Source organism: Ctenopharyngodon idella, chromosome 18 (assembly GCF_019924925.1).
Source record: "Ctenopharyngodon idella isolate HZGC_01 chromosome 18, HZGC01, whole genome shotgun sequence".
NCBI classification, from domain to species: Eukaryota; Metazoa; Chordata; class Actinopteri; order Cypriniformes; family Xenocyprididae; genus Ctenopharyngodon; species Ctenopharyngodon idella.
The window spans coordinates 19,583,559-19,596,530 of NC_067237.1; the positions used below are offsets into that span (position 1 = coordinate 19,583,559).

Below are 12,972 nucleotides of genomic sequence, written 5' to 3' on the forward strand. Positions count from 1 at the left end.
TCTGCCCCAACGTCTGTAAGCTTCTTAATGACTTCATCACGTCGTCCCATAATACTGTTTCCATGAATGCGTCCACCAATAAGAGGACTTCAGGGACTGTTTACTATTCTGGTTGTTTTTACTTAGAATATAATGCAGAAATATACATATATTAAATAGCCTACAGAGAAAAATTCTTCCAGTATAAATATACACTACCTTTTGAAAGATTGGGTTTGGTAAGTTTTTTTTTAATGTTTTTAAAAGAAGCCTATTATGCTCACTAGTCTGAATTTGAATTTATTCTATCAAAAATACAGCAAAATATTGTTATATATTATTGCAGTTTAAAATAATTGTTGTCTATTTTAATACATTTTAAAATTTTTCCTGTGATGGCAAAGCTGAATTTTCAGCATCATTACTCCAGTTTTCATTGTCACATGATCCTTCAGAAATCATTCTAATTTGCTGATTTGCTGCTTGAACGTCCAGTGTGTAATATTTAGGTGGATCTATTGACAGAAATGCAATATAATATACATGTTTTCATTGGTATATACAGACCTTTCATAATGAACCTAGAATTAGCCATTTCTGTCTACATACACCACAGGCAAAGACTATAGAATAACACAAGATTCTATATTATTATTCTATATTCTATATTACAATACGTCACTCGTATTGTTTTGAATGGGAGAAAGTGCAACGCGCAAAATGGCAGAATAAGTCCCGCCTTCTAAATAAGAGCTAATCGCCAATTGGTAAAGTCATCGCGTCACTACAGCGGCCGTTGGAAGCTCCGGTTCCTATAGAAACAGTTAGATGCTCCTCCGAAATGAGACGAGACGCGCATGTGCATTAGCTTGATCCAGCCTGAATAATACCATTTTTGGTCATGATTCGAGCGTTTAGAAACAAAATTTATGAGACAGTTGTTGTCAGATTTCATTGGTGATTTCAAATATGAAATTTAATCGAAAGCTTGGCAAACAGCTTTGGAGAATTTGATGTTTTCCCATTCAAAGAGATAGGAGCTGCACTTGAATGCCCAAGAGGCATTTAAAAGATGGCCGCCGAGTGAAATGACTTGTCTTAAAGGGACTTTGCCGCGGGTCCCCTTACATGGAAGTCGCCATTTTGCGCCAGCATGTTTCTACAGTAGTCCTAAACGGACAAACTGCTCTACAGAACGCGTTTCGTCACTATGTTGTTGTTGTTGTTCTTTGTTGTTTTTTTAGAAGCAGCTTGCATCGTCACTATGTTGAATACGCACGAAGAAGAAGAAGAAGTAGTAGTAGTAGTAGTAGTCATCTGGTTTATTAGAAGAAGAGACCGTTCTTTGTTAGAAGTAAAAAGAAACCTCGTTGCTTGACTGCTACTCTCTGCTGTCTCAGACGACGACATTTTTGTCCTGTGTCAGCCACTGTAGCTTCTCTATGTGCTTCGAATGGGAGGGGTGAGCGGTGGACTGAGCCGTTGGTTGCAACCTCATCGCTAGATGCTGCTAAAATTTACACTCTGCACCTTTAAGAAAAAAATCTTATAACTGTCTATGTTGAAAACAGTTGTGCTGCTTAATATTTTTGTGAAAATTATGATACATTTTTTGTTCAGTTTTTGGTGTTATAGTAAGTTCAGAAGAACAGCATTTATTTGAAATTGATTTGTTTTATCACTTTTTATCAATTAAATGCAACTTTGCTGTATAAAAGTAATTTATTTAAAAAAAAAAAAATTCTTACTGACCCCAAACTTTTGAAGGATAGTGTAGATATCCTTCTAATGCAATTTTAAATATATTGGCAGAACCAAATTCAAACTGATATTTGTTTAGATACTGAGCAAAGGTACAGAGAAAACCCTCTGCCATATTCTCGAGGAGAACGGGCATTGACCGCAGATAACACACTGTGAACACATAAACAGGTTTTTCCAGGTTTGCAACATGCCAAGTGTAAAGGAGACATCAATGAGCCATGCATAATTTCAAGACAAGACAAGCACTTTCAATGTCCTTATTCATGATTGTTTTACACTTATTAATCACGCTCAAATACATCTTTAAACAACAATCAATCATTTCACTGGCAACAATAATATTTAGAATGCTTGTCCTTGAATTTAAACTTCAGATTATGGTAGTTTCTTGAGTGAGACGCAATAAACATAAAATTATTGCATTGTTTAGCAGTGTGGCATTAGTGCATCAAATGTAAATATTCAGTATAAGTACACGGATGTGACTTTATATGCAGCTTTCAGAATGTTGATCTTGGATTTGTCTCTAAAGATGAAACACACTAGAGATTTTTATTTGCTTTCTGCATTCTCTAGAGGCTGTTGGCACTGTTTATGGCAAGGGTAAGATTAGCCAAAGGCCACAGGACTGACTTTTTGTTTAACCTGGATCTTAAAATGGCACTTGAACAGCTGTGGTGGAGTTCTGAATAGTCACTAAGCTGATGACCAAGCGACTTACTGTTTGAAAAGAATGACACTTTGAATAAAATTGATGTTTTATGTAAGAAAGACTAATGTTTGTTTATCAATTTGGTGAGCTGAAATCTTTCAAGATTGCCACATACTGTGGAAACCTTGCCAACTCTGTAAGAGTCTCTGCCAAATATAAAATCCCCAAACAATTTTTTAAAAAGTAGGTGGAAAGGAAGGGAGTTTCAGAGAAGAAACTCATTACAACTCAAGGCTTGATGAATAAATTGATCCTGGATATACAATGTTTCTGTCCCATTTGAAGTGCAGCAGTGAATCTCATGTACTTTAATCTCTACTTAGATCCATTCCTAAGACCCTTGACACTTCATTACGGCTCTGTTTGCCTAAAAATATTTGAACTCATCTGTATATTTATGTACACATAACATGGGGTCTCATGGAATAATATTCCTAAGCAATAGAGTCAGTGGCATGTTTTATTATAAACCACAATCCAAGGTAACATATATTGTTTGTCCAGTCGGCTTCAGATGTCCCTGTATCTCAGACAGCCATATGGCAAGTAGAGTTTCCATTAGAGACTATGAGAGAGCTCCTTAATCCAAAGGCCCAAGCACCTTGTCTGTTGGGGATTATGTCTTCCAATTAACCTAAATTCTCTATTTTCCCCCCTCACTGTCCATTTCACCTCATCTGTTTGCAAGCTTAAAAGGTGCAGATGATTGCCTGGCTAGATTAAGTGAGTCATTTTTCTGTATGCACATTTTAATCTAGTTCAAAATGACAGTCTGAGCTTTTCTCATCATTTTGTTCACAGGACATTTCTTTAATACCATGCAATCTCCAAGACTTACAATTGCTACTACAATGAATTTCCATCAGGAATACTCATATTTGTTTGCTTTATCTCAGACTGATAACTGTTGTTTTTCAACTGACTGGTTTCAAGAGAATATTTTATATGATATGCTGATGGAAAAGCTGATTTAACATGCAGAGTTTTATTCATACATGAAATTATATATATATATATATATATATATATATATATATATATATACACACACACTCTAAAATATGCTGGGTTAAAAACAACCCAAGTTGGGTTGAAAATGGATAAACCCAGCGGTTTGCCCAACCTGCTGGGCAGTTTTATTTAAAGCTGCAGTCTGTAAGTTTTACCTCTTTGTCGCCATCTCTGTTTGAACCCTGAAATTGCAGTTATTTGCGGAATTATCATCTTTACGTGGGTTGTGCATCGGTATGGCTCCTCAGCGTGGATGAATCAAATGTATGTGTGGGTTGTCTATCAATGCACCAGTTTTCAGTGATGATTGCTGGATTGCAAACTGCCATCAAAATGATAAATTGAATTATTCCAGCTGCTGTAAGAAGAAGCTACACACAATCCGCCACCTGCTGCATCGATATAGCATGCTAGCCGGAACTCCTGCATAAAGATGTTACATAATAACGCAAAGACGAACGGCGTAAGCTCGTATGTCCCGCGAAATCCTACCAGTGCCACTGAAATTATAAAACATTATTACAAGCTTACCGTTGTGAATTGGGCTAAGGTAAGGAGATCATTTTGAACACTGGCTGGTTATGTACTTGCTCAACTTATTTATTACTCAATTATTTTTTTTAAAATTACTATATGGCTGGCTTAAAATGAACCCAAAATAGGTTGGAAATTAAAAATCAGACACATAATTACTAGAGGCAACAATAATAATCAAAAGGTGAACATTTATTAATAGGCAATTTAATAAATGTTTATTGTTTAATTATTATTCATTGAACTTATTAATAAATGTTCATTTATTAAACATATTAATAAATGTTCATTTCCAACATATTCTGGGTTCATTTTAAGTGAGCAATACAGTCATTTTTAAACAATAGTTGAAATAAATAAAACTACCCAGCAGGTTGAGCAAACATTTAACTACCTATCTATCTATCTATCTGTCTGTCTGTCTATCCACCCATCCATCCATCCATCCGGATACGGCCTATCTTATGTAGTAGTTTAAAATGAATTTCTGTGAAAAACAGAACTGGCTGAACCAAAGAGGCTACCATTAAATCGAACTCTATTATATCACCCTCGAATTACAAAGTTTAGTTAGGGTAGTAGGTTTAATGCTGAAATACATATGCATATTGTGTGTGTGTGTGTGTGTGTGTGTGTGTGTTTGTCTGTCTATGACGTCGCCAAAACGCTGTCTCGTAACCCCGCCCATCTGAGAATGACGTTTGGACGAGAATGTCGCCAGTTCACCTCAGTTCCAGACATGGCAGCGTTGAGACAGGAGCATCGGTATGGACTCTCCTGTGGAAAGATTAATAAAAGCATTCCCAACAAAACCATCTTTCACGTCAAGCTAACCGACACTGCCATCCGGACGCTGGAAGCCTATCAGAATCTCAAGGTAACGCATTTGGTTCGATTTCGTCAGTGTTTATTTGCTCCACTGATCTCAATGGGACAGAAAGAAAAGTTCCGAACTCACAACTTCAAAACAGTTCCCCCCGTTAGCAGTTTGTAAAGTGTTGATTTATTTAGGCAGAGTACGTCACTTAAAGTGCCATATGCTGTTTGTACAGGGACAAGTAGTACCTAGCCTAACAGGAGGAAATCGGACACATCCAGTTCCAGTTGTTACTATGTTGCGTTAAAGTTCGTTTCTATTTATTGTTACTTATTGGTATTTTTATACTGTAACAAAATTAAACAAATGTCAATCGTATTATTTTTTTGGTTAAGCCGGTTAAAATTGGCTTTACAAAATCTCTTCCACTTTAGATTCAACATAAAGGCGTCGCTTAATTCTTTCTGACAAATGATACGAAATGCAACATGACACTGTCTTAATGCTGGACATTGCATTACTTATTATAATTATGATCATTTAAAACCGAAGATGGGATATATTTCTTTTACCCAGAGCACTCACGGGGATCTTACGGTCTGAGAGGGGCTCAAGGCTCAAACTCGAAATGATCAAGTAGCATTTAACAATTCAAATAGTCATTAAGATTGATTGTTTTTTTATTTCGCTATCAAATATTTCATTGACACATATTTGAGAGTAACATTTCAATTCGCTGCAAAGGTTTAATGAACTATCACCAGTATTAAAGCTTATTTAACGCGCATTTAACCTCGTATTGTCTCTTTAGGTAGGCTATTTAAGTTTACAATAAGTTCTTGAATTGATTAATTTAAATGTGGCAATTGCATGGCAACACAGTCACTTCCATTTAAAATGAAAATTTTATTTATAAGTTGTTACAAACCTCTATGACTTCCACAGAACACAAAACGGAAGATGTTCTGCAGAATGACAGCCTCAGTCCCTATTCACTTTCATTGTATGAAAAAAACCCCCCAAAAAAACATGCAATGTAAGTGATTAAGGACTTGAGATTGTTAGTCACTAACATCTCCTTTTGTGTTCCGAGGAAAAAGAAAGTCAGACTGGTTTTAAGCAGCATGCGGGCGCGTAAATGAATTTTATTTTGGGTGAACTATCCCTTTAAGTGCAATGTTCGCCTCACGTAAAGGAAACCCGCATTTTACCAGTTATCCTCCGTTCAGTAATCAATACACTTCTCATTGTCACCGTCGGCTCTACAGCAAAGATTCCGGTAATATCAATACTTCAGTGTACGCCAGCTGGACGGGGCACTTGTCCAGTCAGCTTCATCTCAACCCCAGCGCTTCTTGCCGATGATTGGACGATAAAGGTGTATTTTTGTTGGCATGCTCTGTCGTATTGTTGTTAGACCTTTAAACGCTTGGACGCCGTCCCGATGTCATCGCTCATTGGTCAGTCAGGCGGTGTAGAATGTCGTTTGACCCAATCAGAGCACGAGAAGACTTCCTCGAGCTTGCAACAGGAGCTCGATAATGAATGTTCTATTGTCAATCATATGTGACCTAGTAGAAAGAGTGCAAAGTAGAGATAAACACGCTGGTTTAAGTAATATTTTGGGTTTTGGTGTGGATTCCTTATTAATCTGTTTTTTTTTTTTTTGTCAGTAAATATACAAGTTATATATATAATTAAATTAAAATGGACTTATTGTGTACATTGTACTTATATTTGAAAAATACTTGCATGTAATTACAGCTGTAATTAATTTATGTATTTACATTTATAATTACACTGTTCACCCTTCTCTTACATCTTAACGCACCCTTAAATCTAACCATGCCACGAAACCTGTCCTTAAACTTAACCGTATCCGTATCCCACCTCAATAGCAGCAAATGTGTTAAATATACAAGTTTATATATATATATATATATATATATATATATATATATATATATGTATGTATGTATGTATGTATGTATATGTGTGTGTGTGTGTATATATATATACATATACATACACATACATACACACACACACATACATACATACATACACACACACACACACACATACATACATACATACACACACACACATATACATACATACATATATATATATATATGTATGTGTGTATGTATATAATATATGTATGTACGTATATATAATGTATGTATGTATATGTAGGTATGTGTGTGTGTGTGTGTGTGTATATATATATATACACACACACACACACACACATTGTACTTATTTTACATTGTGCTTGTATTTGAAAAATACTTTCATGTAATTATTGTGTACCGTTACACCCCTAATAAATATATATTTGTATATATATAGTAGATAAAGACACCTAATATAAAGTGTGACCATTTAATTTTATGGGTAAGAGGTAATAAATGATTACAATGTATGGTTGGAGCTGTGGCTCTGTTCAGTCTGACATATGATGCTCATGGGAGACCTTGGGTACCCGTTTATCAACTACAAATTAGGTCAGAAGTGAAAATTAAAACAATTAATTCATTGTAATATAACCAAGGACATGGTCAAGTCAGGTCATTAGATACCTCACTGTCCTCCTCTGACCTGTGCTCATTATGTGCTTATAAGCTTTCACTGTACCAGAACTAAAAAAACAAAGTTCAAGTTAGCTACAGCACCACCACCCCCTACTACAGTAATGTTTAGCCACTAATCCGACCAGGACAACAAACGCAGAACGAATAAGCCTGTATTTTTTAATAAGCAACTTGAGCTGTGCTGTATGTCTGGAGTGTGACATGACGGCCTCTCCCTGTAACATCCATAATAGATAAACATGCTTGTTGACCAAAGCTCCAGCTGTACCTTGAAGATAATAAGTGCTATCTTTTGACCTTGCTTAATGGTTTCAAGCTATGCTGGGGGAAGCCTAATGTTTTTCTCCCTTCTTTCTCAGTAATTTACGTTAGTGATGTGAATGAGACTGTTTCATATATATATGGCGTTAATGCTCCTGGACGTTGGACTGAGCTGAGTGTTAAAAGCTCCACACAGCTCGCAAGAGATGGTTATATAAAAGGCCTAATTTGTACACACTTTATGTGGTGGACAAACACCACAGGGTAGATAATGTCCAGGCCTGCTTGATGCACCTTTAGAAAAAAGACCAAATTGCTTTTTGTAACTTACCTTTAGTCCTAATTAGTGCTCAACATTTGTTGGCTAAAAGCTTTTCCCATGATGTTTGCCTTGTCCCACCCCCACTTTTTCTACATGTCCACACACACTCAACATCCTCACACTCATCCGTGCCTCACACAATAACATTTGATTGACTCATGTAAGGTCTTTCAAGTTGAGATTTATTAATCGGACGCATTCCAGTGCAGATTAGCAAAGCCCGGCCTTGATCTTTAGGCTCGCACAAGCAGAACCATGACACTGCTGAGAGGCCAGTGACAGCCAGCCTTTCATTCTCTCAAAAACAACCCCCCTCACTCGCAGTCTGCATGAATTAATACAGGAGAGAACTGTGCCTCTGTCGATGGGGGCAAGCAAGTAATGGGAGACTGTAATTACTGTGAAGGGAGGCTAATAGGTAGGCATGATATTTCACTGAACTTAGTACCTAAACACAGCTTGTGGAAATGCTGGCATTGTGGGTAAACACTTAATAATATGAAAACCCTCATGCCGTTCTAAACCTGTATGACTTTCTTTCTTAATGGGGTCCAGTTGTGTTGTTTTGGAATTTTGTATGGACAAAAAAAAACTTTTGTGTTTTGAAGTAGAAAGTCAGTCACATGTTTGAAACGACGTGATGGTGAGTAAATGATGACAGAATTTTGGTACAAAAACATTTGCATTGTTTTTCATAAAGGGATAGTTCACACAAAAATGAAAAATCTGTCATTAATTACTCGCCCTCATATCGTTCCAAACCCATAAGACTTTTGTTCATCTTTGGAACACAAATTAAGATATTTTTAATGAAATCTGAGAGCTTTCTGTCCCTCCATAGACAGCTATGCAACTGACACTTTGACACTTCAAAAAAGTTCATAAAGAGATCGTAAAACTAATCCATATGAATTTTCTGAAGAGACTCAATTGCTTTATATGATGAACAGATTTAATTTAGGCTTTTTTTCACATATAAACATTCATTAGCGAACATAAGCATAAACTGAACCTGCTTGATGCGCAAGAACAAACCTCTTGCGGTGCTGCGTAACACAAGAATGAACCTCATTGGTTCTTGCGGAAGCTCAAACATGATGCGTAACACGAGAATGAACCTCATTGGTTCTCGCACATCAAGCAAACTTGCTTGAGCTTCTGTTTACCACAACTAATGTGTAAGACGATGAATGTTTATATGTGAATAAAAGCCTAAATTTAATATGTTCATCATATAAAACGATTGAGTCTCTTCAGAAAATTTGGACTAAACTGCTCAATTCATATGAATTAGTTTTACAATCTCTTAATCAACTTTTTGAAGCATCAAAGTGTCAGTTGCGTAGCTGTCAATGGAGGGACAAAAAGCTCTCAGATTTCATCAAAAATATCTTCATTTGTGTTCTGAAGATGAACGGAAATCTTATGGGTTTGGATCGACTTGAGGGTGAGTGATTAATGACAGAATTTTCATTTTTGGGTGAACTAACCCTTTAAAGCATCTTGGAATCTGTTCCAGCCTAGAAATTCAGGTGGAGATAATGCATTTCCAGGATTTCTTTGTTTCTTTCTAATCCTTTGTATAATAATAGTAGATGCTAACCAACCTCTTCTACCTTTTTTTCTTCTGTCCCCAGGGGTCCTTACCAAATCAACCGGCAATTTGCTTCAAGGGGAACCAGGGGGTAAGATGAATGTGTTTTTCCTCACCCCTCCTGATGCCTAAAAATTGCAATCCTTTAATTAGACCTGATTGTTGAGTCGTGCAGCAAAAAACTCACGGCACCCTTCAGCTGCCTGCATACTCTCTCAATATTTCATGAGCTCCTGAACCATCGCCTGAAATGGAGAGGGAACTGTAGCTTGCAGTGACGCAACTCTTAGGGCCTGCCCGACTAGATTGGGAACATTTATATAATTATAGCAGCATGCATGTTCATAAGCACAACTATGCACCATAAATTAGGAGACTGTCATCCTTTGGATGCGATTCTTGGGTTTCATATCATTTGCGTGTCAGTGGTTTGGTTTATATGCGAGTATTGTTATTTACAGCTAGTGAAATTGGCAGTGTGGTCACACTGTACGGCCTAGGTGGATTTTTGGTAGGGGGTGCATTCCAGTGAAACGCCTGTAAAGAAAGATGCCTGTGTCTAACCGGATTAGCACATTCAGCCGTAGCACACCTCCCCATCAGCGCCTGCTAGCCACAATCAGGCCCGTCGAAAGCATACTCATCTGATCCAGAAGCGGGACAGGAAATGGACTCAAAAAACGGCGGGCTGTGTGACTCGATTGCGGTCGGAAGCCCGGGAGAGGCTACTCAACACCCCCGAGCTGCTCGCCAGGTTACTGGGTCAGACTGGTGACTGGAAAGGCTTTGTCAAGAGCTCTAGGAAGAGGTGGGGGTGTTGGTAAACCCAAGGGAGCCTCTTGTGTCTCTATGCCTGTTGTCTCAGTGCAGACATGAAAGACCTGCGACAAGGAGGGGGATAACCGTGGCCGCCGTGTCTCCTAAAGCATCGTTCGACCCCCACTAATTCCACAATTATAGTATGCAAAATACTGTCACATGTAGTCAAGCAATATCTGATCTAATGAAGTTTCTTCCGCTTTAAAATTGGAGTAGCGTAGTTGTGTCAAGTGTGTAAAACTGGAATCTGTTCTAATTGTCGAATTAGATTTAGTGATTATATCTTTAGCCCATTACATATTCAAATTGGCTGCACTGAATTTGAGCGTTCATCCCCTCCTCCTCAGATAATGGGCTGCTGGGCATTAATGAGGTATTTGAGCCGTGTGTGTGTGTGTGTGTGTGTGTTTGTATGTGTGTCAGGGTGACAAATTAAGCTATTACAGCTGGGGGTAGGGAGTGATGTTAAGTCCATAGTACTGAAACCAAGTTATCAGTCATTCTATTAGCCGTAACCTCAGGATGCTTTCACTGCAGTCAGGCTTGATATAACATTGAGTATCATAGTTTTACAATGGATTGATATCTTTGAACAACACTCGGGACATAGACGCTCCTAGTTCTGGTCTTTCTTAGGCTATGTCTACAATAATCCGGAGTCACTTGAAAATTGTTTTCTCTATGCTTAGCCTTCCGTCCACACTGAGATACCATTTTTGTACTGCGAAAACTGAGCTGTTCCTTGTTGTGGACTGTGAAAACGATGCCACGTTTAGTCATGTGATGCATATTATACCCATATATTTCTATAGTTATAATGGCATCGTTGTGCCTGCTACTCATGTCTATGAAATAAATGTTACTTTGTACAGTCTTCATATTACATTCCTGCAAAGATGACAAAAAATTCATGCAGAGATGACAGAAAATTGCTGTCCTGTGGCAAAACTAGGGCTGTGGGCAATGGACGAAAAAATGCTATCACGTTTTTTGATCAATATAGCGATTTCGATCATGGTTTTGAAACAATATTTCCTTACTTGTCTGTATCATTTTTTTTTTTGGAAGCTGGCTTTATTGACCATTTTTGCAGGCACCATATCTTTGCATAAATTATACGTGACAGCGTCGGTTATTTCTGTATGCCTTTTAATCTCTTTTCATATGTTGTGCAGCTCCAAATGCCCGTATTATCAATTTTTATTCACCTGGCTCGGAATGCGTCATTGTTTTTCTACATAAACGCGCTAGACGGATGTCTTTGGCTGTTGCGCTCACGTCTTTTGTAGCGCGTGAAATGGTGTTTCTACACAGCACTCAAGGTAAAAGAAGTAGGGCTGCCCCCTAATTTACTACGACCCTGCGACCAAAATTTTATTAGTCGCTTAGTCGCAGAAAAAAAATAAACGGGAAGTGGCGAAGTCACGCAGTCTGTGATGGACAGATCTTTAACAGCTGGTCTATGTGGTAGTTACAGTACATCGGGCGGGACGTCCTCAAATAAGGCTTATCACCTGGAAAAAGTAAGTAGTAGCAACTTTACATGGCCGCTCGCTTTAACATTAACCTAGAAAAATTTGGGCTATTTAAGTGTTTGTGCGGAGTGTGAAAGCTGAATAGTAGCGCGCTTACTGCGTGACAGCTAACATGGAGGAGCCGGTGCAATCACTTGCACCTAAAATACTCATTTTTGGTCATATAGATAAGCGTAATACATCTTTTGAATCTGTTATGGGTGAACTTTTATTTGTGTGCACTCACAATAACAACAAAATGTTGTGCTTTTGTATAATAATGAAAGCAAACAGGGTGTAGGTGTGTCCACTACTGCGGAGATCAGCATCGTCAACTTTTTGCTGTTTTTCTCCGGCGCATTCATAATCATTACTTCTGTCGGTGCACTGTGGCAAGCTTTATGTGTGCGCTTGAATACTGATTAAGCTATTTAGGCATTAAGCTCATTATTATGATTTATATGGTTTATTAATAAATGTGTGATTAGTCGACTGATAGCTTAAATGTACGACTACAAGTCGACCAGAAAAATCTTTAGTTGAGGGCAGCCCTAAAAAGACTTGTCTTGTGTTTTCAACCACAAAAACGCATTCTGAGTGAATGTTTTGCCGCAGTTTGACAGTTATTGCAAATTATCTGGCATTATGATACATCATCTCTTCTGTATCCAAAATATTCCCAAGCCACGAATGTTGATTTTGAAGTTCTTATCCTGCCCTGAATTCATCTTCCCTGTTTCAGTGCTTTCTTCTAAACCTGCTCTGTTCTCGCACTTGATTTCGTGCACTTCATTCACATTACACACTGAGGGGGCTGGCGGAAAAATTGTGCTTTCTACGGCTTAGAAATCGTGCATGGTCACATCGCAAATTTATTACGATATTGATTAATCGCACAGCCCTTTGCAAAACGTGTGGGCAATTGTGTTTTAGATGCTGGTTGGGTGCGACCCGGATACGTCAGTAAGTGGTGAGATATTTTGCTAATATTAAAATGATTATGGCAGAAGAATAATGTGAGAACTTTAATATGTCTGGTCTCTCGCTG

The 12,972-nt window shown here is 37.9% G+C and overlaps 1 protein-coding gene across 1 annotated transcript in view; it reads left to right on the plus strand.

The window, feature by feature from the left end:
- The first annotated feature begins 4,679 nt into the window (after nt 1-4,679).
- The window catches only part of LOC127499334 (RNA polymerase II elongation factor ELL2), a 49,959-nt gene continuing 41,666 nt past the window's right edge, over nt 4,680-12,972 (plus strand). The window contains exons 1-2 of the mRNA XM_051869521.1: nt 4,680-4,877; nt 9,635-9,682. Coding sequence (XP_051725481.1) covers nt 4,695-4,877; nt 9,635-9,682 — 231 coding nt within the window. The 5' untranslated portion in view covers nt 4,680-4,694. The remainder of the gene's footprint in view (nt 4,878-9,634; nt 9,683-12,972) is intronic.